Source organism: Brachionichthys hirsutus, chromosome 15 (assembly GCF_040956055.1).
Source record: "Brachionichthys hirsutus isolate HB-005 chromosome 15, CSIRO-AGI_Bhir_v1, whole genome shotgun sequence".
In the NCBI taxonomy this organism is placed as follows: Eukaryota; Metazoa; Chordata; class Actinopteri; order Lophiiformes; family Brachionichthyidae; genus Brachionichthys; species Brachionichthys hirsutus.
Genome location: NC_090911.1, coordinates 729,155 through 755,504, shown reverse-complemented (window position 1 = coordinate 755,504; position 26,350 = coordinate 729,155). Strand labels below are relative to the sequence as shown.

Here is a 26,350-nt window from a genome sequence, read left to right as displayed (position 1 = left end):
AAAATAAAGGTCTGCTCCCTTTAATCACCTGTTCCTGGTAACATTCCCAACATTCCCCGAACATTTCATCAAGATGCTTCCGTAATGTTTTGAGTTATGTTGCTAACAGACACACAAACCGACGCTATAGCCCCCACCTCAGTGGAGGTAATAAACTACAGTAATGTAATATAATCTAATTTTAAATTGCCATTTTAAAATAAGAAATAAAAACAATTTAAAACTGAATTGACATTTCTCCCACCATCCACATCCAGTGATGTTACTTTTGTGCATGAAAAACAATCCTCATCTTCTGCGAGCGCGTGAACGGTGTCTGTGACGGCGGTTCACACTCGTGCACGAGAGTTTACTCACTTAAACAACTGTGAGCAACACGGGGGGCGAACAATGCAAATGGGAGGTGACAAGAACTGCACTCGATGCAGCAGACATGCGGCTTGATGGACCAACCAAAAGCTTTCATCCTGCTCGGCCTTCTGAACACGCATTATAACACGCACACACACACGCACACACCGTCAGGTTGGGTTCACTCTGCAGCACTTCAAGGCCCACCGGTTTATTCCCCCAAAGCTGCAGGCGTTGGGCTGTAAACCGCTCCAGAGCAGTGAGAAGAAATGAGCCAGCAGTCGGGCCCACATAGGCTCCCGGTCCCTGATCCAAAGGGGCCTAAGCGCTCCCAGCTGCGGCGCCTCCCCTGAGGATCGGGAGCCGTCTGTTCCGTTGGTTTTAGGTTGCAGCGGCGGTGACATGCTCTCTGTCTTCGCTGTGACTGATTTATGCTCAGCTTGTCTTTCATCTGTAACTTTGCCTTGACGGAGTCTCCGCAGCTGCAACATGGAGGATTGCATCAATGCATCACCAGCTTTTATCATCATCTACAATCTGCCGTCTTTTGTCGGCCTTTCATATCAGCTACTGGGTTTGCTTTTTGACTTTTACATAAACATGCTGCTCCTATCGGTGAGATCTGTAAGAACGGCGAGCACGGTGCGTGCTTGAGCGCGCTGTTGTGCAGTTTAGCACCCAGGTTAGATAAAGCATCGTAGAGGTGATGCACGATGGTTTCAAAGAAGCTGTAGGTCACAGCGGGTGGACGGCTGGCTCAAACAATGTGCACGTCTTATGAAGCCGACATACTGCAGCAGACTGAAGCAGCAAACAAACATGTAAAGGAGCCCAAAGGAAAGTTGGCTTTATGGTGCTGCTTCTTTAGACTGCACTGATTTGGCGTTCCTCTGATTTCCAACGAGTGCGGCGCTCCGGTTCTGGAGACGCACGGCTCCTCTCAGGGGAGGAGATAAATGCAGTCAGCAGCAAGGTTGGTCGTCGTTTCTGTAAGATTGGCTTCATTTCTTGGGTTTAATATGTTATTACAGATTTTGAGCTGTTTAAAGGGCTCGTGGAATGCAAATTTCAAGTACTGCATGGGAACTGAAAACTGCATCTGATGGGGGGGGGGCAAGATCAAAAGCTCCAGAAATGAGGGTTTGTTCCAAAAGCAGAAATAACTTCCTGTCTGTCTGCTACGAGAAATGATTTCTCCCACTTCTAGTTACGCTAGCTTGTTGTCCACCGTGGAATACGTTTAACACTTTATGAACAATTAGCTGCACAAGCACAAGGACAAAATATAGTCTAAAATCAAGTTTCTATGTACAAAAAGGTGAAGAAATACGGCAGGACTGTAAAACGAGACAAAACCGTCCACACGGGCGCACGGTGTGACCGAGCCCCCTGCTCTGGTCACCGGTGGCTCCTCATCACACCCACGTGTGACCGATGCCCAGGTAACCTAGCAACAGTTGTGTTTACACGCGGTATCTTACACATAAACCCATACACGCCAAAATTGATGTGGACATTGTTGCTTTGAAATGACTTTGTCCTTGCGCCGTCCTGCGGAGTCCTGTCCTTGTCCCGTGGACTGGTGCTTTGGTGTGTCCCGTGTTCTCGCTGCGCTGGCCTGCGTAGACAATGCTGCTGATTTGTATGGGTTTTGTCCCCCCGGCACCATGTTTTGTAGAGCCGTTGCTCCTCCACATCGAGTGGAGTCAGCTGAGGCGGCTGGGGCATTTATTTCGGATGTCCCCTGGATGCGTCCCTGGGGAGGCCGGAGGCCTCTGGGTAGACCTATAGGACACGCTGGAGAGACTATGTCTCTCGGTTGGCCTGGGAACGCCTCGGAGGTGTCTGGGGACAGTCCCTGCTGAGACTGTTGCCTCGGCGACCCGGTGGACGATGGATGGATGTGTTGTATAACTGATGGTCTTCCTACCGTCACACCTCCACACTTCTTATCACCTTACCTGCATCTCTGTGGGGTTTTTGTTTTTTGTCTGGGACCTCCGTGAATTGCTCCTGCTATCACCTGCTTGTACTTCTTCCACAGGAATAACCCTGAAGAATGCCTTTCGTTGCCAGGCGGGGCTGCTTGCATGGCCGTATAAGCCGACAAGCCGACACTGGCCACGCGAGCTGGCAACGAACACTGATCTTTTACGCAAGCGCCAAAAACAACGGAATGTCCTTCTGCGGCGGCGTGAGCTCTGTGCCATGCTAGCTTGCTCAGGGGCCCACGGCAGTGTTTTAGTTGCTTGTTTGTTTGCTATAGACATTCTATCACCCTCTTGTTGCCCTTTTCAGGGTTGGTTCTGGGAGGAAGAAAGACGTCAGCGTGAAGCCGTGTTCTGGTTCTTACGTTCCCCTCTTTCTCTTCTTGCGTTCTCTACAGGTGAGACCAGGTGGATGGTGCGGAGGAGGGACAAACAGAAGATTGTTTCTACGATGTCAGCAAAAGCCAAGGTTAGTCTGGAAAAGGCCAGCAAACGGACACAATGTCTACCAAGCAGACATCGCTGGATGTCTCCGTTGTCCAGGTTGTCTCTGCTCTCGCCGCTCTTTGTGAGGCAGAGTTCACCGCGTGTTGAGCGTGAACGTGAGCTGGGTTTAGACTGTTTTTAACGATGGGTTAGTTAGTTTGACCCTGCCGACGACGTGTTGTTGCCATAGCAATCCTGAGCTGAAGAAGCCTCACGGATGAGAGGCGGAATGTCTTCAAGCCTTCCTACGAGTCCAGTGGACTTTTATTCAACACAGACAGGTCCTCTGGTTGAAGGTGGGGGACGCTCCCAGTCAGCAGTTCTATCATGCTCACCTTCACCGCTGAAAACAAGGTGTCCTCAAAGAAGAAAGAAGTCACGCAGGTGAAATAATGATTGCCTCAACCGAGGAGGTTTATGTTTGCCCCGGCGTCCGTCCATCCGTCTCTCTGTCTGTCTCTCTCTCTCTCTCTCTCTGACTGTTAGCAAGATAACGCAAAATGTTCTGGGAGGCTCTTGATGAAATTTTAAGGAAATGATAGGAATCTTACCAGGAACAGTTGATACCATTTTGGTGATGATCCAGAAGAGATCCTGAACTTACTTTTCAACATTATATTTTAACGTTGAAAACCTTTTACAGATTCAAAAATCAGTTAAAAATACAACTCTGGTTCAATTTTACTCTTCAAGTTTGGTGTATGAAGGTACCAAGAACTATTTAGAACCTTTTGATGATGATTCAGATCACCACGTGGACGGTGTTTTCTAATTAATATTAGTTGTAGTAGTAGTAGTTGTAAGTAATCTGCCACTTAATGTACTCAGTTACAATAATATTCATACTTTCCTTGCCCAGCTAACAACCATCTGCTCGAATAGAAAAGCTTGCTTTTATTACCTCCGCCATGGAGGTTATGTTTTTGCCGTCTGTTTGTCTGACTGACTTTTAACAACATAACTCAAAAGGACAGGCTGATCTTGATCAGGAAATGTTGGGATTCTTACCAGGAACGGATGATTACATGTTGGTGATGATCCAGAAGAGATCCTTGATGACTGATTTAAATTTGTTCTTATCTCGGCGTGTAATTCACCAATGTTTTTTTGGAATTTGACTCTATCATGCAGGATAAGGACCTTTATCTTACCACCGAATGTCATCCGGATCGGACCTGGATTGCAGATATAATCGATATGTTTTTGTGTTTTTTAAACTGTGCATTTAATATTAGAGATAGAGATTTCTAACAAGCATCGTCTTATAAATGAGTCAATTCCACATCGGAGCAGGTCGACCCATTTGTTCCACCTTTAATACCTGAGGAAACAGATCCAGTTGAAATCGGGGTACATTTTCACAGCAAAACAATTTCGTTGTTTCAACATCTTGCTTACTGTTTCTGCTGCCTTTACTGTGGACTCTAGTAGTGGAATTAGTCGTGGACAAATGGATTTGTTGTATCTTCAAAAGCTCTGATTCTAGATGTCAGAAGAAACTGAAAGTGGGCTTTTTGTGAATAACTTCAAAACTAATAATGATATTGATGTGAATACAATTGCTAAAGGTTTGTTTTCATGGTTCAGGAATCTAAAATTATATATAAAATAAATGTAGGCTCATTATTTGTTGTGTAAATCACAAATAAATGACCTTGATTGGGATAAGCAGCGGAAGAGGAGACGATCTTGATCATTTCATCTTCAAGAATATGAAGGAATAAATAAAGGAATGAATGATCTTGTTTTGTGTTTTACGCTGACGTTTTGCGTGGCAGTAAATCGACAGACATACCTGAAGTGTGATTCCGTTTCCTGCAGGTGCTGCTGTGGGCGCTCCTCTCGCTGCTGCCTCTGGTGGAAGGGGCACACATGAAAGTCAGGGCCGCTGGTGAAGGCGCCGACTCGGGTCGCGCTGTCGGCCTGCTGGGAAGACGGGAGGAACGACAGCTCACTGTGACGCTTCCGGAGATAATGCAGGACGAGGAGCAGGAAGACCACCCCTACTCCACGTGGCATGCGCTGTACGGTACGGAAGCTGCTTCAATAGACAGCAGTGGAATGTCCCTCGGTTAACCCAATATAGTCACATGACATAAAGTCTAACAAATGAATAGGTGGGATTGAAATCTCACATTTGTTTGCAATATTTTTATTTTACTGCTCATCACTTCCGCAACGGGCACCTCCTTTATCGGCCGCTCCTCTGCTCTCTTCCTTTTAGACCCCGTTGTAATAGATGAGGTGGATGACCATCGCAGCAGTCCCTGGGGGGGGCGCTCTCCACGTTCCTCTGACCCCTCGGAGCTTCATCCCAAGGGATCCCCGAAGAAAAAGAAGAGGAAGAAGAAAGAAAAGGAGGAAGAGGGAGAGACGGGAAAAGGTGATAGAAAGGGCAAAGGTAAAAGCAGGCAGCTGAAGCAAAGCAGCAGGGACTGCCGTATGGAGAAGAGGGAGATGAAGGTCCGTGACCTGGGCCTGGGCTTTGACTCGGATGAGATTGTCCTCTTTAAGTTTTGTGTGGGCTCCTGCCACTCTTCAAGAACAAACTATGACCTGGCACTGAAGGCGCTGCTGAAGAACGGCTCACTGCCCCGGCACACGACCCGCAAAGTCAGCAGCCACCCCTGCTGCCGGCCAGAGAGGTATGAACCCGTTTCTTTCATGGATGCCCAGACCACATGGAGGACCATCCAGTCATTATCAGCTGCCAGCTGCATGTGCATGGGCTGAGGAAATGCACGGGGGCCAAGATGCCAGCCATCCTGAACAAAGACGAGTCAATGAGGAAGACCTGACTACAGGCATGAGCCAGAGGGGGGCGCTGGTAAACAGAGGCAATAGAGGCAGAGGCAAAGTCCTCTGATGTGCTTCCTGTGGTCTGTTTCTTTGTGGGGATGGAGGATTGGGTGCAGTGGGACAGTTGAGGACAACGTCAGAGAGAGTGGACAGAGTCATCAGATTTAATGTTGCATCTTCAAAAGAAGAAGAAGAAGAACACAACATAACTGGTTACTAACGCAGAAGACTGCAGGCCAGTTCAGACACACGCAGGACACATTATGTGGACATGAATGCTTTATTAAGGATGACGACTGATGCAATGTTTATATCCTGATTCATACACAAGAAAAAGACTGAAGAGACTATTTCTCACACTGAACTTTTGCCCCAAAACTATATATAATACACACACACATACGTACGTATGTATATATATTTTATCAATATAAAAACAGGTATTGCATTGTATATTTTCCATGTTCAAGTGAACTCAGTCAAATGGATGCCATGCATCTTCATGTATTACTGTATAAAATTACAAAGTATTTATTTCTGATAAATTATTTATTTATTTTAGCTTGTTATGAGCTACATTTTTGTTAACTCCTTATTGTAGATAAATATCTATTTATTATCAAGATTCATATTTCGTGTTGACAGTTATTAGGCTATATATTATTATTATATATTTTTTAAGTTGCTCACATTTATCCAACGCCTCTCCTACATACATACAATCAGGTATATTGTATAGTTTCCGTGTTCGAGTGAACCATACATTTGTGTTTTTTACACAATCGACCAACATTGAAGTGACCTTGCCTTGTCCTTAATTATCTTCTAACAATATCATTCACATGTTCAGAATGTGTGTACAGAAAACACTTCTACTACAGGACCTCAACATTTCTCATCATTCGCTGCATGACGTTATTATTATTTAGGCCCGAGCGCCCATCTAGGCGCAAGGGGGCGGCTATTGCTTTTGCCACGTAGAAGACGACAAGTTGAAAAGTTAAAAACTGCTGAGTCAGCGTTAACGCTGACGATGCATTTGAACTATCTCCTCCTAGGGTGTTTTACCAAATGAGCTGAAATTCCGTGTACACCATCTACAGAGGTGGGGCATCAAAAGTTATCCAAATTATTTTTATAAATTTTACGGTTTCTGTGCGACGAATCTCCAAACTTGAGGTAGAGATTTTTTGTAGACCAAAAATTGCCCCCGTTTGCACACACACAATGTTATGAAAATGACATATTAGCATGGAAACGTCCCAAATTTGCCACATACATTCTCACACACATGCCGGTTGAAAAGGCAACGACACCCAGGCTGCATTTTTTACGCTGTTGCCATGGCGATGGCCAAAATGTCCCATATCATCCCAATACAGTTAACAGTTGTGACTGAACTGTGGGCGACTCATGCAGCTCAAATAGAAACACTTGTGAAGCACTCAGGACAAAAGCGGCGTGCGTCCGCGGGTCAGCTCAACGGCCTGTCGGCCGGCGAGGGCCTTCAATGCCGCTTGCGGCTTTAATATTATTATTATTATTGTTATTATTATAAAGTTCTTTTATTTTTGTATTCCATTAGCCTCTAAGGAAATAAAGTTTCTAATATACATTTGTTATTCATTGTTTTCTTAAGAGACATAGTTTTGGATGTCGTATCCGTCACCATGGTTTCGGTCAACATGATTTTACAACCCGATTCATTTATGTTGCAGCGCCACCTGCTGGTACGAATCAGAATGTTCACACCGCTCAATGTCACAGGAACTTTTTCTCGTTTTAATCAGTGATTGGTTACTGACACCATGAAATGCAAACGGGCGTCATAAAACGAGATTTATTCACATTCAGTTTTTATTCATCATGCAGTACTTTTAAAGTGCACAAAGTAAGTTTGCAGCATCTAACCTAAATAAAAAAGACACAATTTAAGACATGTATTGAAACACGTGTATCCACACATCGTATTTGTACCCATAGGATATGATTATAATTCACCACAGAGCCCCCCCCCCCCCATTTCCTGTCAAGCCTGTGTACGTCCAGCAGAAGATGAACAGAGACCTAATCCTTGATCCGACTTTAGAGTTGTATATTGGTCAAAATTAATTTACAAGCAGCCACCTGAATAAATAATTCTCAGCTGTTACCATGGATACAGACATGTAGTTGAAACATGTCCAAACTGGTGTGGCCAAATGTCCATCATAGACATTTCGCTGGCTGACATGAACTCGATGCGCTGAAGGTGACGATGTCCACGGGTCTCACGTGATCGTGGAAGACCGGCGTCACAGCGCGCCTCGGAGACGCCACATGTTGAACCCCTTTGTTCGAGATCGATTCCACACTGAACGGGTGGAAGCTGACTCGGGCGGGGTCACACTCCCACGCGTGTCTAATCGTGACGTCCGTAAATGATGTCTTCCTGATGGACAATCGATGCTCCACGTTGTCCTGCGGGTTCCCTGCGCGTGTTGACGCGTAAGTGCGTGGCGTGTCGTGGCTGTTTAAGGACGGAGGAGAGTGTCCCCCCCCGACCCATTTGTCGCCGTGAGTGTCCTTCACTCGATCCGCCTTCCTCTTCACTTTCTCGCAGCCCTTTAACAGAAGGTTTTTCCGGCACAGAATGTAAACCCACGGGTCCAATATAGGGTTAAATGAGGCGAAGCGGATCGCTAGCAGGTCGCTCCGGTAGTCGGGCTCCCCCCCAGCAGAGATGTAAGAAGGGTCGTGGATCTGGTTCACGAAGATTCGCACCTGCAACAAGGAAGCGGGGGCAGATTAGGAAACGGGCACAAATCAAAGGGGAGGACCGGACCGGAAGGGCGCGCTCACCACCAGCGGGATGGAGCAGACGAGGAAGACGATGGTCATGAGCACCAGAAGCCAGAACATGTGGATCTCCGCCGCGGAGCGCCGTGACGCCCCGTGCGCGCACAGCTCCGTCCGGACGATGCGCGTCCTCTGGTTCATTCCGATCAGCGACCTGCACACCGCCACGTTACACAGCAGCGTGACGGCGATCAGCGCCAGCATGACGCCGCCGTACACGAAGGAGTAGCAGGCTGCGGGGGGGCTCGTCGCCCTCCAGTCCAAGAAGCACCAAGTCCCCGGGAAGTGGCGCACGTGCTTCCCGAAGCCAACACTCGGCATCACGCACAGCGCGATGTTGGCCAGGTAGATGGCGAACAGCACGCCGCGCGCCATGGCCCGGCCGGCGTGCTGAGAGTAGAAATACGCGTGGTTTATGGCCAGGAATCGTTCCACGGCCATGGCGCAGAGGATGGACATCCCAGCTGAGCCGAAAAAGAGCATGGAGAAAGAAAAGAAGTGGCAGAGGGGGGGCCCCCCCGGCCAGCGGCGGGCCACGTACGTGGCGATCACCACGGGGCTGGTGAAGCACGTCCCCAACATGTCCGTGACGGCCATTCCACAGACCAGCGTGTAGAACGTGGTTTCCTTCTGCTCCTTTTTGGAGACGCACAGCACAACGATGGCGACGAGGTTTCCCAGAACCCCCACGGCGAACATCGTGGCTGACGTGATCAGAGACTTGGACTCGAGTCTGAGCGCAGGAAACGCACTCTGGTTCTGTCCGAGCGCGAGAAGCCGCAGCGGCTCAGAGACATTGATGTCCAGCTCTTCAAAGGCGAGAGTGTCGTTGATCATTGTTCAAAGGTTAAAGGACTTCAAAGTGTCAAAGTATAACGCAGAGACCTGGAAGAAGATGAACAAGTGCCCTGTTTCTTTTGTCTGGCTCCCCTCGACGCGCCTCGACGCGCCTCTGTGCCCACTCGTGTTTACACTGCTCGGTGGTGCGGCTTTTTAAGACCGCTGTGATGTCACGGCAGTGACGTCAGCCAGGTTTCCAAGGTTTCACCTCATGTCACAACTTCAGAGGTAAAAACGTCAGTTAGACACACACTGCTCGTAACACGCGAGTGTAACAATCCCAGTTCCGACTCACGTCGCTGGGAACACGGCACGTCGGGGTTATGGCCAATGGGGCGATGGTGCCGCAGGTGGTTTCGCAGGTCGTCCTATGATCGAGAGGTTGGCGGTTCGATTCCCGGCTCCGGCACATGTGTCCACTGTTGTTGTGTCATTGGGCAAGACGCCTCACCCACATTGCCTGTGTGAATGTAGTGAGCGAGTGAATGTCGGTGGTGCTCAGGAGGGCCGATGCCGCAATTTGGCAGCCTCGCTCCTGTCAGTCTGCCCCGGGGCAGCTGTATCTGCCCCAGGGCAGCTGTATCTACAACAGTAGCTTCACCACCAAGCACGGAGTGAATGAATAATGCACAATGTGAAGCGTCTTTGAGTGTCTAGAAAAGCGCTATATAAAATCAAGTATTATAATGCATATGAGAAATGTGTTCATTTTTATGAAATCAAACATAAATAATGATGTTAATAGATAATAATTGTAATTTTTAAAATTGCAAATCCATTATTTATATAGGGTTCTATTTATCATATGGTTCTATTTAGTCGTGTTTATTCAGTCATGTGTTCTATTTAGTAATAGGTTCTATTTATTCATGGGTTCTATTTATTATAGGGTTCTATTTAGTCATGGGTTCTATTTAGTCTTGGGTTCTATTTAGTCATGGGTTCTAGTTATTCATGGTTCTATTTATTCACGGGTTCTATTATCATATGGTCCTATTTATCATATGGTTCTATTTAGTCATGTGTTCTATTTAGTAATAGGTTCTATTTATTCATGGGTTCTATTTATCATAGGGCTCTATTTAGTCATGGGTTCTATTTATTCATGGTTCTATTTATTCACGGGTTCTATTATCATATGGTTCTATTTAGTCATGGGTTCTATTTATCATTTCGTTATATTTATCCATGGGTTCTATTTATCGCATGGGTTCTATTTATCGCATGGTTCTATTTATTCACGGGTTCTATTATCATATGGTCCTATTTATCATATGGTTCTATTTAGTCATGGGTTCTATTTATCATAGGGTTCTATTTATCATATGGTTTCTATTTATTCATGGGTTCTATTTATCATATGGTTCTATTTATTGTATGGTTTCTATGTATCGTAGGGTTCTATTTATTGTATGGTTCTATTTATTGTATGGTTCTATTTATCGTATGGTTCTATTTATTGTATGGTTCTATTTATTGTATGGTTCTATTTATTGTATGGTTCTATTTATCATAGGGTTCTATTTAGTCATGGGTTCTATTTATTAATGGTTCTATTTATTCATGGATTCAATTTATCATAGGGTTCTATTTAGTCATGGGTTCTATTTATTCATGGTTCTATTTATTCACGGGTTCTATTATCATATGGTTCTATTTAGTCATGGGTTTTATTTAGTCATGGGTTCTATTTATCATATGGTTCTATTTATTGTATGGTTTCTATGTATCGTAGGGTTCTATTTATTGTATGGTTCTATTTATTTTATGGTTCTATTTATCGTAGGGTTCTATTTATTGTATGGTTCTATTTATTGTATGGTTCTATTTATTGTATGGTTCTATTTATCATAGGGTTCTATTTAGTCATGGGTTCTATTTATTAATGGTTCTATTTATTCATGGATTCAATTTATCATAGGGTTCTATTTAGTCATGGGTTCTATTTATTCATGGTTCTATTTATCGTAGGGTTCTATTTATTGTATGGTTCTATTTATTGTATGGTTCTATTCATTGTATGGTTCTATTTATCATAGGGTTCTATTTAGTCATGGGTTCTATTTATTAATGGTTCTATTTATTCATGGATTCAATTTATCATAGGGTTCTATTTATCATATGGTTCTATTTAGTCATGGGTTCTATTTATCATAGGGTTCTATTTATCATATGGTTTCTATTTATTCATGGGTTCTATTTATCATATGGTCTATTTATTGTATGGTTTCTATTTATCGTAGGGTTCTATTTATTGTATGGTTCTATTTATTGTATGGTTCTATTTATCGTAGGGTTCTATTTATTGTATGGTTCTATTTATTGTATGGTTCTATTTATCATAGGGTTCTATTTAGTCATGGGTTCTATTTATTAATGGTTCTATTTATTCATGGATTCAATTTATCATAGGGTTCTATTTAGTCATGGGTTCTATTTATCATAGGGTTCTTTTTATTGTATGGTTCTATTTATTGCATGGTTCTCTTTATCATAGGGTTCTATTTATTGTATGGTTCTATTTATTCATGGGTTCTATTTAGTCATGGGTTCTATTTATTCATGGATTCTATTTATTCACGGGTTCTATTTAGTTAGGGGTTCTATTTATTCATGGGTTCTATTTATCGTATGGTTCCATTTATTGTATGGTTCCATTTATTGTATGGTTCTATTTATCGTAGGGTTCTATTTAATCATGGGTTCTATTTATTCATGGTTCTATTTATTCACGGGTTCTATTATCATATGGTCCTATTTATCATATGGTTCTATTTAGTCATGGGTTCTATTTATCATAGGGTTCTATTTATCATATGGTTTCTATTTATTCATGGGTTATATTTATCATATGGTTCTATTTATCGTATGGTTTCTATTTATTCATTGGTTATATTTATTGTATGTTTCTATTTATCGTATGGTTCTATTTATTGTATGGTTCTATTTATCATAGGGTTCTATTTAATCATGGGTTCTATTTATTCATGGGTTCTATTTATCATAGGGTTCTATTTATCTATTTATCATAGGGTTCTATTTATTGTATGGTTCTATTTATTGTATGGTTCTATTTATTCATGGGTTCTATTTATCGTAGGGTTCTATTTATTCATGGGTTCTATTTATCGTAGGGTTCTATTTATCGTAGGGTTCTATTCAGTCATGGGTTCTATTTATCATAGGGTTCTTTTTATTGTATGGTTCTATTTATTGTATGGTTCTATTTATCGTAGGGTTCTATTTACTCAGGGGTTCTATTTATCATATGGTTCTATTTATCATATGGTTTCTATTTATTCATGGGTTATATTTATCATATGGTTCTATTTATCGTATGGTTTCTATTTATTCATTGGTTATATTTATTGTATGTTTCTATTTATCGTATGGTTCTATTTATTGTATGGTTCTATTTATCATAGGGTTCTATTTAGTCATGGGTTCTATTTATTCATGGGTTCTATTTATCATAGGGTTCTATTTATCTATTTATCATAGGGTTCTATTTATTGTATGGTTCTATTTATTGTATGGTTCTATTTATTCATGGGTTCTATTTATCGTAGGGTTCTATTTAGTCATGGGTTCTATTTATTCATGGGTTCTATTTATCGTAGGGTTCTATTTATCGTAGGGTTCTATTCAGTCATGGGTTCTATTTATCATAGGGTTCTTTTTATTGTATGGTTCTATTTATTGTATGGTTCTATTTATCGTAGGGTTCTATTTAGTCAGGGGTTCTATTTATCATATGGTTCTATTTATCGTATGGTTTCTATTTATTCATTGGTTATATTTATCGTAGGGTTCTATTTATTGTATGGTTCTATTTATTCATGGGTTCTATTTATCATAGGGTTCTATTTAGTCATGGGTTCTATTTATTCATGGGTTCTATTTATCATAGGGTTCTATTTATTCATGGGTTCTATTTATTCATGGTTCTATTTATCATAGGGTTCTTTTTATCGTATGGTTCTATTTATTGTATGGTTCTATTTATCATAGGGTTCTATTTATTGTATGGTTCTATTTATTCATGGGTTTTATTTATCATATGGTTCTATTTATTGTATGGTTTCTATGTATCGTAGGGTTCTATTTATTGTATGGTTCTATTTATTTTATGGTTCTATTTATCGTAGGGTTCTATTTATTGTATGGTTCTATTTATTGTATGGTTCTATTCATTGTATGGTTCTATTTATCATAGGGTTCTATTTAGTCATGGGTTCTATTTATTAATGGTTCTATTTATTCATGGATTCAATTTATCATAGGGTTCTATTTATCATATGGTTCTATTTAGTCATGGGTTCTATTTATCATAGGGTTCTATTTATCATATGGTTTCTATTTATTCATGGGTTCTATTTATCATATGGTCTATTTATTGTATGGTTTGTATTTATCGTAGGGTTCTATTTATTGTATGGTTCTATTTATTGTATGGTTCTATTTATCGTAGGGTTCTATTTATTGTATGGTTCTATTTATTGTATGGTTCTATTTATCATAGGGTTCTATTTAGTCATGGGTTCTATTTATTAATGGTTCTATTTATTCATGGATTCAATTTATCATAGGGTTCTATTTAGTCATGGGTTCTATTTATTCATGGTTCTATTTATTCATGGGTTCTATTTATCATAGGGTTCTTTTTATCGTATGGTTCTATTTATTGCATGGTTCTCTTTATCATAGGGTTCTATTTATTGTATGGTTCTATTTATTCATGGGTTCTATTTAGTCATGGGTTCTATTTATTCATGGATTCTATTTATTCACGGGTTCTATTTAGTTAGGGGTTCTATTTATTCATGGGTTCTATTTATCGTATGGTTCCATTTATTGTATGGTTCCATTTATTGTATGGTTCTATTTATCGTAGGGTTCTATTTAGTCATGGGTTCTATTTATTCATGGTACTATTTATTCACGGGTTCTATTATCATATGGTCCTATTTATCATATGGTTCTATTTAGTCATGGGTTCTATTTATCATAGGGTTCTATTTATCATATGGTTTCTATTTATTCATGGGTTATATTTATCATATGGTTCTATTTATCGTATGGTTTCTATTTATTCATTGGTTATATTTATTGTATGTTTCTATTTATCGTATGGTTCTATTTATTGTATGGTTCTATTTATCATAGGGTTCTATTTAATCATGGGTTCTATTTATTCATGGGTTCTATTTATCATAGGGTTCTATTTATCTATTTATCATAGGGTTCTATTTATTGTATGGTTCTATTTATTGTATGGTTCTATTTATTGTATGGTTCTATTTATTCATGGGTTCTATTTATCGTAGGGTTCTATTTATTCATTGGTTCTATTTATCGTAGGGTTCTATTTATCGTAGGGTTCTATTCAGTCATGGGTTCTATTTATCATAGGGTTCTTTTTATTGTATGGTTCTATTTATTGTATGGTTCTATTTATCGTAGGGTTCTATTTACTCAGGGGTTCTATTTATCATATGGTTCTATTTATCATATGGTTTCTATTTATTCATGGGTTATATTTATCATATGGTTCTATTTATCGTATGGTTTCTATTTATTCATTGGTTATATTTATTGTATGTTTCTATTTATCGTATGGTTCTATTTATTGTATGGTTCTATTTATCATAGGGTTCTATTTAGTCATGGGTTCTATTTATTCATGGGTTCTATTTATCATAGGGTTCTATTTATCTATTTATCATAGGGTTCTATTTATTGTATGGTTCTATTTATTCATGGGTTCTATTTATCGTAGGGTTCTATTTAGTCATGGGTTCTATTTATTCATGGGTTCTATTTATCGTAGGGTTCTATTTATCGTAGGGTTCTATTCAGTCATGGGTTCTATTTATCATAGGGTTCTTTTTATTGTATGGTTCTATTTATTGTATGGTTCTATTTATCGTAGGGTTCTATTTAGTCAGGGGTTCTATTTATCATATGGTTCTATTTATCGTATGGTTTCTATTTATTCATTGGTTATATTTATCGTAGGGTTCTATTTATTGTATGGTTCTATTTATTCATGGGTTCTATTTATCATAGGGTTCTATTTAGTCATGGGTTCTATTTATTCATGGGTTCTATTTATCATAGGGTTCTATTTATTCATGGGTTCTATTTATTCATGGTTCTATTTATCATAGGGTTCTTTTTATCGTATGGTTCTATTTAGTCATGGGTTCTATTTATTCATGGGTTCTATTTATCATAGGGTTCTATTTATTCATGGGTTCTATTTATTCATGGTTCTATTTATCATAGGGTTCTTTTTATCGTATGGTTCTATTTATTGTATGGTTCTATTTATCATAGGGTTCTATTTATTGTATGGTTCTATTTATTCATGGGTTCTATTTATCGTAGGGTTCTATTTAGTCATGGGTTCTATTTATTCATGGATTCTATTTATTCATGGATTCTATTTATTCACTGGTTCTATTTATTCATGGATTCTATTTATTCACGGGTTCTATTTAGTTAGGGGTTCTATTTATTCATGGGTTCTATTTATCGTATGATTCTATTTATTGTATGGTTCTATTTATCGTAGGGTTCTATTTCGTCATGGGTTCTATTTATTCATGGGTTCTATTTATCGTAGGGTTCTATTTATCATAGGTTTCTATTCAGTCATGGGTTCTATTTATCATAGGGTTCTTTTTATTGTATGGTTCTATTTATTGTATGGTTCTATTTATCGTAGGGTTCTATTTACTCAGGGGTTCTATTTATCATATGGTTCTATTTATCATATGGTTTCTATTTATTCATGGGTTATATTTATCATATGGTTCTATTTATCGTATGGTTTCTATTTATTCATTGGTTATATTTATTGTATGTTTCTATTTATCGTATGGTTCTATTTATTGTATGGTTCTATTTATCATAGGGTTCTATTTAGTCATGGGTTCTATTTATTCATGGGTTCTATTTATCATAGGGTTCTATTTATCTATTTATCATAGGGTTCTATTTATTGTATGGTTCTATTTATTGTATGGTTCATATTTATTCATGGGTTCTATTTATCGTAGGGTTCTATTTAGTCATGGGTTCTATTTATTCATGGGTTCTATTTATCGAAGGGTTCTATTTATCTTAGGGTTCTATTCAGTCATGGGTTCTATTTATCATAGGGTTCTTTTTATTGTATGGTTCTATTTATTGTATGGTTCTATTTATCGTAGGGTTCTATTTATCATATGGTTCTATTTATCGTATGGTTTCTATTTATTCATTGGTTATATTTATTGTAGGGTTCTATTTATTGTATGGTTCTATTTATTCATGGGTTCTATTTATCATAGGGTTCTATTTAGTCATGGGTTCTATTTATTCATGGGTTCTATTTATCATAGGGTTCTATTTATTCATGGGTTCTATTTATTCATGGTTCTATTTATTCATGGGTTCTATTTATCATAGGGTTCTTTTTATCGTATGGTTTTATTTATTGTATGGTTCTATTTATCATAGGGTTCTATTTATTGTACGGTTCTATTTATTCATGGGTTCTATTTATTCATGGATTCTATTTATTCATGGGTTCTATTTATCATAGGGTTCTTTTTATCGTATGGTTCTATTTATTGTATGGTTCTATTTATCATAGGGTTCTATTTATTGTATGGTTCTATTTATTCATGGGTTCTATTTATCGTAGGGTTCTATTTATTCATGGGTTCTATTTATCGTAGGGTTCTATTTAGTCATGGGTTCTATTTATTCATGGATTCTATTTATTCACTGGTTCTATTTATTCATGGATTCTATTTATTCACGGGTTCTATTTAGTTAGGGGTTCTATTTATTCACGGGTTCTATTTATCGTATGGTTCTATTTATTGTATGATTCTATTTATCGTAGGGTTCTATTTCGTCATGGGTTCTATTTATTCATCCGTCCACCCATCGTCATCCGCTTATCCGGGGCCGGGTCGCAGGGGCAGCAGCCTAAGCAGGGAAACCCAGACTTCCCTCTCCCCGGCCACTTCCTCCAGCTCTTCCGGGGGGATCCCGAGGCGTTCCCAGGCCAGCCAAGAGACATAGTCTCTCCAGCGTGTCCTGGGTCTTCCCCGTGGTCTCCTCCCGGTGGGACGTGCCCTGAACACCTCACCAGGGAGGCGTTCAGGAGGCATCCTAAATAGGTGCCCGAGCCTCCTCATCTGGCTCCTCTCAACGCGGAGGAGCAGCGGCTCTACTCCGAGCTCCTCCCGGATGACTGAGCTTCTCACCCTATCTCTAAGGGAGAGCCCAGCCACCCTACGGAGGAAGCTCATTTCAGCCGCTTGTACCCGAGATCTTGTTCTTTCGAACAAGATCGCGGGTACAAGCTCACTGCCCAAAGCTCGTGACCAGAGGTGAGGGTAGGAGAACGAAGATCGACCGGTGAATCGAGAGCTTCTCCTTTCGACTCAGCTCTCTCTTCACCATGACAGATCTGTGCAGAGACTGCATTACTGCAGACGCTGCACAGATCCATCTGTCGATCTCTCGCTCCATCCTTCCCTCACTCGTGAACAAGACCCTGAGGTACTTGAACTCCTCCCCGACCTGGAGGGTGCACTCCACCCTTTTCCGGCTGAGAACCATGGCCTCGGATTTAGAGGTGCTGATTTTCATCCCGGCCGCTTCACATGCGGCTGGAACCGATCCAGTGAGAGCTGGAGGACACGGCCTGATGAAGCCAACTGGATCATGTCGTCTGCAAAAAGCAGCGATCCAATCCTGAGGTCACCAAACCAAACCCCCTTAACGCCCTGGCTGCACCTAGAAATTCTGTCTGTAAGAGTTACGAACAGAATCGGTGACAACGGGCAGCCCGCACCGGAAATAGGTCCAACTTATTGCCAGCAACGCGGACCAAGCTCTGGCACCGGTCATATAGGGAGCGGACACCCCGTATGAGGGCGGCTTGGTGGCGCAGTGGTAAGCACTGTTGCCTCACAGCGAGATGGTTGCAGGTTCGTCTCCGGCTTGTGGCCATTCTGTGAGGAGTTTGCATGTTCTCCCCGTGTCTGCGTGGGTTCTCTCCGGGTTCTCCGGCTTCCTCCCGCCTCCAAAGACATGCTGCCTAGGTTGATTGGTGACACTAAATTGCCCGTAGGTGTGAGTGTGTGTGTGGCTGGTTGTCTGTCTCTGTGTTGCCCTGCGATGAACTGGCGGCTTGTCCGGGGTGTCCCCTGCCTCTCGCCCATTGACTGCTGGGATTGGCTCCAGCTTGGCCCGCGACCCGATAGCGGAATAAGCGGTTAGAAAATGAAATGAAATGAAATGACACCCCGTATGAGGGGGTCCGACACCCCATACTCCCGGAGCACCCCCGACAGGACTCCCCGAGGGACACGGTCGAATTCCTTCTCCAAATCCACAAAACACATGTGGACTGGTTGGGCAAACTCCCATGCACCCTCAAGGACCCTGCCGAGGGTGTAGAGCTGGTCCACAGTTCCACGGCCAGGACAAAAACCACATTACTATCCGGCGGACCCTCCTCTCCAGTACCCCTGAATAGACCTTACCGGGGAGGCTGAGGAGTGTGATCCCTCTATAGTTGGAACACACCCGCCGGTCCCCCTTCTTATAAAGAGGGACCACCACCCCGGTCTCCCAATCCAAAGGCACTGCCCCCGATGTCCATGCGATGTTGCAGAGTCGTGTCAACCATGACAGCCCTGCAACATCCAGAGCCTTAAGGGACTCCTGGCGGATCTCATCCACCCCTGGGGCCTTGCCACAGAGGAGCTTTTTAACTACCTCGGCAACCTCAGTCCCAGAGATGGAGGAGATGGAGGAGCCCACCCCCGAGTCCCCAGGCCCTGCTTCCTCACTGGAAGGCATGTCGGTGGGATTGAGGAGGTCTTTGAAGTAGTCCCTCCACCGATCTACAACGTCTCGAGTCGAGGTCAGCAGCGCACCATCCCCACCATACACAGTGTTGACCGTGCACTGCTTCCCCCTCCTGAGATGCCGGAGAGTGGTCCAGAAACTCTTCGAAGCCGTCCGGAAGTCATTTTCCATGGCTTCACCAAACTCCTCCCATGCCCGGGTTTTTGCCTCAGCAACCGCGGTAGCTGCACTCCGCTTGGTCTGTCGGTATCTGTCAGCTGCCTCCGGAGTCCCACAGGCCAAAAAGGCCTGTGGCTAAAGGAGTTGACTCACCACCAGTCCCACAGTCCCACAGGAGTCCCACAGGCCAAAAAGGCCTGTGGGACTCCTTCTTCAGCTTGACGGCATCCCTCACCACCGGTGTCCACCAAGAGGTTCTGGAATTGCAGCCACGACAGGCACCGACCACCTTACGGCCACAGCACCGATCGGCCGCTTTGACAATGGAGGCACGAAACATGGTCCACTCGACCATGTACCACCCGGTACATGGTCAGAGCTCTCCCGGAGGTGGGAGTTAAAACTCCTTCTGACAGGAGATTCTGCCAGATGTTCCCAACAGACCCTCACAATACGTTTGGGCCTGCCAGGTCTGTCCGGCATCCTCAATTCAATTCAATTCAGTTTTATTTATATAGCGCCAGATCACAACATAAAGTCATCTCAAGGCACTTTACAGGATTAGCAGGGAAAGACCTGCAGGGAAACACAGAACCCAACTTGACCCACAAGAGCAACGGAGGCAAGGAAAAACTTCCCTTTAACGGGCAGAAACCTTGGACAGAACCTAGGCTCATGGTGGACGGCCATCTGTCTGGCCGGCTGGGTTGAGAGAGAGAGAAAGAGAGAGAGAGAGAGAATGGCAGGTCGGAGACGAGTCAAGGAGATGGATAGGGAAGTGATAGTGAGACAGAGCAGGAGCAGACAAAAACTAAATGCTAATGCTAGCGACGTGGACTTCAGTGTTGAGGGACACAGGTCCAGGTTCTGCAGCACCACGGACAGAAGGACCTGAAAGAGAGAGAGGGACAAACAGCGGGAGAGAGCGAACAAGACTACGGGGAATAGAGACATATTGCACACATCTATTTATAACATAAATATAAATAATCAGATAAAGGGGGAGGAGCTCAGTGTGTCATGATGTTAAGCCACCAATGCTGCCTAATGACAGCAGATTGATTATACTGATTACTGCATTGATTAGTTATAAGCTTTGTTAAAAAGGAAAGTCTTTAATCTATTCTTGAACATAGAGATGGTGTCTGTCTCACGAACCAAAACGGGGAGCCGATTCCACAATAAAGGAGCTTGATAACTGAACGCTCTGCCCCCCTGTCTGCTCTTGGAAATTTTTGGAACCACGAGCAGGCCAGCGTTTTGGGACCGCAGGGTCCTAGTGGGGCAATACGGGATAATCATCTCTGTAAGGTAAGGAGGGGCCTGGCCAGTGAGGGCTTTAAAAGTAAGTAGAAGGATTTTATATTCAATCCGTTCCCTAACAGGAAGCCAATGCAGAGACGCCAGAACAGGGGAAATGTGTTCTCTCAGTCTGGTCCCCGTCAAAACACGAGCTGCTGCATTCTGGATTAGCTGGAGATGTTTAATAGACTTTTTTGGGCAGCCGGACAGTAAGGAGTTGCAGTAGTCCAGTCTGGAAGTCACAAAAGCATGGACTATTTTTTCTGCATCTTTTCGGGTTCTCCCCCCACCATCAGAGTTGACTCACCATCAGGTGATGATCGGTAGACAGCTCCGCCCCTCTCTTCACCCGAGTGTCCAAGACATGCGGCCGCAAGTCCGGTGAGACAACCACAAAGTCGATCATCGAACTGCGGCCTAGGGTGTCCTGGTGCCAAGTGCACATATGGACACCCTTATGCTTGAACATGGTGTTTGTTATGGACAATCTGTGACGAGCACAGAAGCCCAATAACAAAACACCACTCGGGTTCCTATCAGGGGGGCCATTCCTCCCAATCACACCCCTCCAGGTCTCACTGTCATTGCCAACATGGGCGTTGAAGTCCCCCAACAGAACGAAGGAATCCCCAGAAGGAGCACTCTCCAGTACCCCCTCCAAGGACAACAAAAAGGGTGGATACTCTGAACTGCTGTTTGGACCATAGGCACAAACAACAGTCAGGTTCCGTCCCCCCACCCGAAGGCGGAGGGAGGCTACCCTCTCATTTATTGGAGTAAACTCCAACATACAGGCACTGAGCCGGGGGGCAATAAGTATTGCCACCCCTGCCCGGCGCCTCTCAGCAGTGGCAACTCCAGAGTGGAAGAGAGTCCAACCCCTCTCAAGAAGAGTGGTTCTGGAGTCCTTGCTGTGTGTCGAGGTGAGGCCAACTATATCCAGTCGGAACTTCTCAACCTCGCACATCAGCTCAGGCTCCTTCCCCGCCAGAGAGGTGACGTTCCACGTCCCTAGAGCTAGTTTCTGGAGCCGAGGATCGAACCGCCAAGGTCCCCGCCTTTGGCTGCCGCCCAGCTCACATTGCACCCGACCCCTCTGGTCCCTCGTATGGGTGGTGAGCCCACGGGAAGAAGGTCCCACGTAGCTTCTTCGGGCTATGCCCGACCGGGCTCCATGGGTGAAGACCCGGCCACCAGGCGCTCGCCATCGTGCCCCACCCCCAGGCCTTGCTCCAGGAGGGGGCCCCGGTGACCCGCGTCCGGGCGAGGGAAGCCCAGGACCAATTATTGAACTCGTCATTGGGGTTTTTCAAGCCACCCTTTGTCTGGTCCCTCCCCTAGGACCTGTTTGCCATGGGTGACCCTACCAGGGGCATATAGCCATCGACAACTGAGCTCCTAGGATCATTGGGACACGCAAACCCCTCCACCACGATAAGGTGGCAGCTCACGGAGGGGTATTTTTTCATGGGTTCTATTTAGTCATGTTTATTCAGTCATGTGTTCTATTTAGTCACAGGTTCTATTTATTCACGGGTTCTATTTATCATTTGGTTTTATATCGCTGGCATCATAAAGCCCACATTCAGCACCAAGGTCAGTGCCTTCCACGCATTTAGCACCAAGGTCAGCGCCAAGGTCAGCACCAAGGTCAGTGCCTTCCACGCATTCAGCACCAAGGCCAGCGCCTTCCACGCATTCAGAACCAAGGCCAGCGCCTTCCACGCATTTAGAACCAAGGCCAGCGCCTTCCAAGCATTCAGCACCAAGGTCAGCACCAAGGCCAGCGCCTTCCACGCATTTAGAACCAAGGCCAGCGCCTTCCAAGCATTCAGCACCAAGGTCAGCGCCAAGGTCAGCACCAAGGCCAGCGCCTTCCACGCATTTAGAACCAAGGCCAGCGCCTTCCACGCATTCAGAACCAAGGCCAGCGCCTTCCAAGCATTCAGCACCAAGGTCAGCACCAAGGTCAGCACCAAGGCCAGCGCCTTCCACGCATTTAGAACCAAGGCCAGCGCCTTCCAAGCATTCAGCACCAAGGTCAGCGCCAAGGTCAGCACCAAGGCCAGCGCCTTCCACGCATTTAGAACCAAGGCCAGCGCCTTCCACGCATTCAGAACCAAGGCCAGCGCCTTCCACGCATTCAGAACCAAGGCCAGCGCCTTCCACGCATTCAGAACCAAGGCCAGCGCCTTCCAAGCATTCAGCACCAAGGCCAGCGCCAAGGTCAGCACCAAGGTCAGTGCCTTCCACGCATTCAGCACCAAGGCCAGCGCCTTCCACGCATTCAGCACCAAGGCCAGCGCCAAGGTCAGCACCAAGGTCAACGCCTTCCACGCATTCAGCACCAAGGTCAGCACCTTCCACTAGTCGCCCCACAACACAACAAGACGTTTCTCTTAAAGCGCACACAAAGCTTTCAAACCAAGTATTGATGACTGTGTGGTCGATTGAGCAGAAAACACAACAGATTCTTTGTTTTCGGTCAATGAAAGAATCGATGAAACCGTCCCCACATGACACATTTCATTGATGATGACTGTTGTGCTCCACGTGGTTCATTTGCAGCAGTGGACTCATGGGGCTAAAGCCCCCACTGTTATTGATTAGCTATACCAGGGGTCCCCAAACTTTTCCTGTGAGGGCCACATCACTTTTCCCTTCTCTGATGGAGGGCCGGGGTCAGTTTGTACAGGAAAAGTGTGATGATGGCAGGGGTGCCTAAACATTTAGGGGCCAAATGCAGAGGCAGGCTGTAGTTTAGGCTTCATCTCACCATCACAACTACACACAGTGACATGAATCGAGTGTCACACACGCAATAAAGGCAGGGTAGGCCTAGGGCCTTACCTGGGCGGAGTGAACTGGACCACTGGTCCACTCCACTCCGCTCAGGTGTGCCCTGAACCTACCCTGTTGCCCCTGCGCCATCTCATTCCCGTAGTGGGATTTGATACCAGGGCCATTTTGCCCCCCTCTACAGTGCTGCCAACTATGCCACCGTGGAGGTGAGGAAACCTGCCCTGTTATTACAAAGTAATTACTATGTAGTAAGTTGATATTACAGAACATTGGAACATTAACTTTCTGGCCGTATGTGACCATCATTAAAAATTAAAGGGAGGCTACTCATGTTGTATGGAAAGGAAAATAAGTACATTTTATTTTGGGTCTCTGGTCTCTGGGCCGTAGTTTGGGGACTCCTGAGCTATACCTTTATGGATATATGCCCCCCCCCCCCCTGTCCTTAAGAACTCTGGGTATTGCTACATTGATTTCTCACCATATATCTCCATCAGTCTCTTTTTCATGTCAGTCTCTCAATTTTTGCATTCTCTTCGGAATTCCTGAATAAACCATTATTTATAAAATTGGGTATCCCTTAGTATTATTTATTCAGGAAAAAACCCAATTCATTATTCAGCAATTGCCAGAATTTCCCTGTGCACAGGGGATCTGTATCTTAATTAATCAGTTATCAGTTCTGGCTAATCTGCCACATCCTGCCACAAATGCTCCTCCATCGCTGAATGGCAAAGGAAACGGAGCTTTATGAGGTGCAATGTTAGGCTGCACAACGTCCTTTGAGAACAACTACCCGGAACAGCCTAAATGCCAAAGGTAATCACGTCTCCAGAGTATAGGCCCTCTGCCACACACTGGCTGGACGATCTAATCAGTGGAAATGAAAGAATTTGTCATTAAAAAGTGGAAGAAAGGTCTGAGTCAACATGGACCACGGCAGCAGCAGAGGCGCTCTGTTTCTAAGTGGATTCCTCTCCCCCTCTCATGGAGCAGCGCCTCCCGGGTCTACACATGTTTGATCTGAGCGTGTTCGTGGGTTGGTCTCTGTCTTAATAAGCCAGAGCCCAGACGTCAATGGCTCTGATGACTGCAGATAAAAATACACCTTTCTTTTCCACAGACACACACAAACACGCAACCCGAGGGACTTCTGAACATCCAATAATGATTTCTGTGGCCTGCGTTTGGCTATATTGCATGCGTGTGTGTCATCGGTCTTCTCACCTGACACACACCATCCCCGGGGATTTCCCAGTGAAATTGCGATTGGTTTTTTTTTGGTGCCCTTATCAAACATCCTTTGCTATATGTCCGTTATATGTGCATCCTGGGGATGCTCTGACATTTACACACACACATTTACTCATCTGACGGAAAATGCAAGCGGCTGACTCATGAAAGCGCCTCTGCTCGGTTTAGTGCGGTAACATATCAGTTTATCACTGAGCAACGAAAATCAAGGTTGTTACTGTTGGTTTTGTACAAAGTCTTTCTTTGGTTCTTCAGGCTGGTTTTTAAAGGGGACATATAATGAAAAACTCACTTTTCCCATGTTTCTACACTCATATTTGGTGGTTTCGGGTCTTTACCAACCCAAAAACGTTCAAATTAAACCATCCAGTCAATCCTGTGTACCTTGTGTAACTCTGTAATCAATATTGAAAAATGTCTGGCAGCAGTCTTTTCGTTTGTGATATCACAACGGGGCGGGGCGTTCACAAGATGTGTGTGCACTGTGCACACTCCCCGTGTCTGCGCAGCGCATGTCCACGCTCCACCTGTTGCTCATGCATGAGTCGCCCCATCATTTGCTTGGGTTAGGGTTGCTTGATACTGTTACACTGTTATATCATTGTTATAACAGGCGTAGATTAAACACTTTCGCATTGCTGTCTTTTACTTAACTGCTATCAGTGTCAGTTTTAATAAATAAACCGAGTTAGTAGCTGTCCTTGTAATAATAACTTGTAATAACAGAAAGTCAATAACTAACCATTCAGAGACGTCTTGTAGTCTTTTTCTCTAATGAATTAATTAGAGGGGTAATTAAATAAAAAAGAGGAATATAATCTTACCAATAAACTTTATATTATGCACTTGCAATAACTATAAAACAAGTATTACACCAACATCTACTCACTATTAGCTGTGGTCTCAATAATCACTTCTGTCCTTCATGGTCATGTTTTTGTTTCATAAATTCCACATTCTTGTTTTTTAATACAGGGTTCTTGTTTTTTAATCCAGAGTTCTTGTTTTTTACTCCAGGGTTCTTGGTCTCTGTGCCGAAGCCGTTTTGAACCCTTCCTTGCCTCGTTAATGAAGCTAATCAGCCGTTGTTGATTAACCCGTGTTTTAAGTCTGACTCCTGCTTTGTCTGTTAAAATAATTTTTCTTTTCTTCTTCCTCCTCAGTTCGACTTTTCCCTTTAGCAAAGAAGCTCTCCAAAGACGTTTGTTTGTTTGTTTTTATTAATTTTCGCTAGTTTACAGCTGTTTTTTTAGTAACGTATCACGCGACCAAGAAAATTCACAAGCGAATGTTACATTGGAGACCTTTTAGTCGCTAATAATCAATACAATGGAAATTGTATAAATTAGATATTCTTTCTGTGCGGCCCGGTAACAAATGCCTCACGGAAAATGCCTTTCTAAGATTTATAAACTCCTCTCAAGCACAGATACGTTACTTCTTCCCATCTCAAAATGGGAGACGGATCTGTCACTAACCTTAGATCATGACTTTTGGACACAAATCTGTGAAAATGTATTTAAAATGACAAAACACAGAAATCTTCAACTCATCCAGTATAAGATCCTTCATAGAACACACATTACTCAATATATGATGAAGAAAATGGGCTTCTCTGAATCTGACATCTGTTCTCAATGCTCCCAAAATAC

The 26,350-nt window shown here is 43.5% G+C and overlaps 2 protein-coding genes across 2 annotated transcripts in view; one reads left to right on the top strand and one right to left on the bottom strand.

Annotated features, from left to right (window-relative positions):
- Positions 1-5,558, top strand: part of LOC137905076 (artemin) — a 17,693-nt gene extending 12,135 nt beyond the window's left edge. Inside the window, exons 2-4 of the mRNA XM_068749299.1 lie at positions 2,738-2,808; positions 4,647-4,854; positions 5,050-5,558. Of these exons, the coding sequence (XP_068605400.1) occupies positions 2,752-2,808; positions 4,647-4,854; positions 5,050-5,558 (774 nt within the window). The 5' untranslated portion in view covers positions 2,738-2,751. The remainder of the gene's footprint in view (positions 1-2,737; positions 2,809-4,646; positions 4,855-5,049) is intronic.
- A 2,274-nt stretch (positions 5,559-7,832) lies between these two features.
- Positions 7,833-9,299, bottom strand: ptger4c (prostaglandin E receptor 4 (subtype EP4) c). The gene is made up of 2 exons (XM_068748789.1): positions 8,466-9,299; positions 7,833-8,387 (listed from the first exon to the last, which is right to left on the bottom strand). The coding sequence occupies exons 1-2, from the start codon at positions 9,297-9,299 to the stop codon at positions 7,833-7,835; spliced, it is 1,389 nt and encodes a 462-aa protein (XP_068604890.1).
- Positions 9,300-26,350: the final 17,051 nt, after the last annotated feature.

Coding starts and splice junctions, on each gene's coding strand:
- ptger4c (XM_068748789.1), bottom strand. CDS start 9,299: ATGATCAACGACACTCTCGCCTTTGAAGAGCTGGACATCAATGTCTCT. Junction 8,388..8,465: donor TCTGCTCCATCCCGCTGGTG/GTGAGCGCGCCC, acceptor TCCTTGTTGCAG/GTGCGAATCTTCGTGAACCA.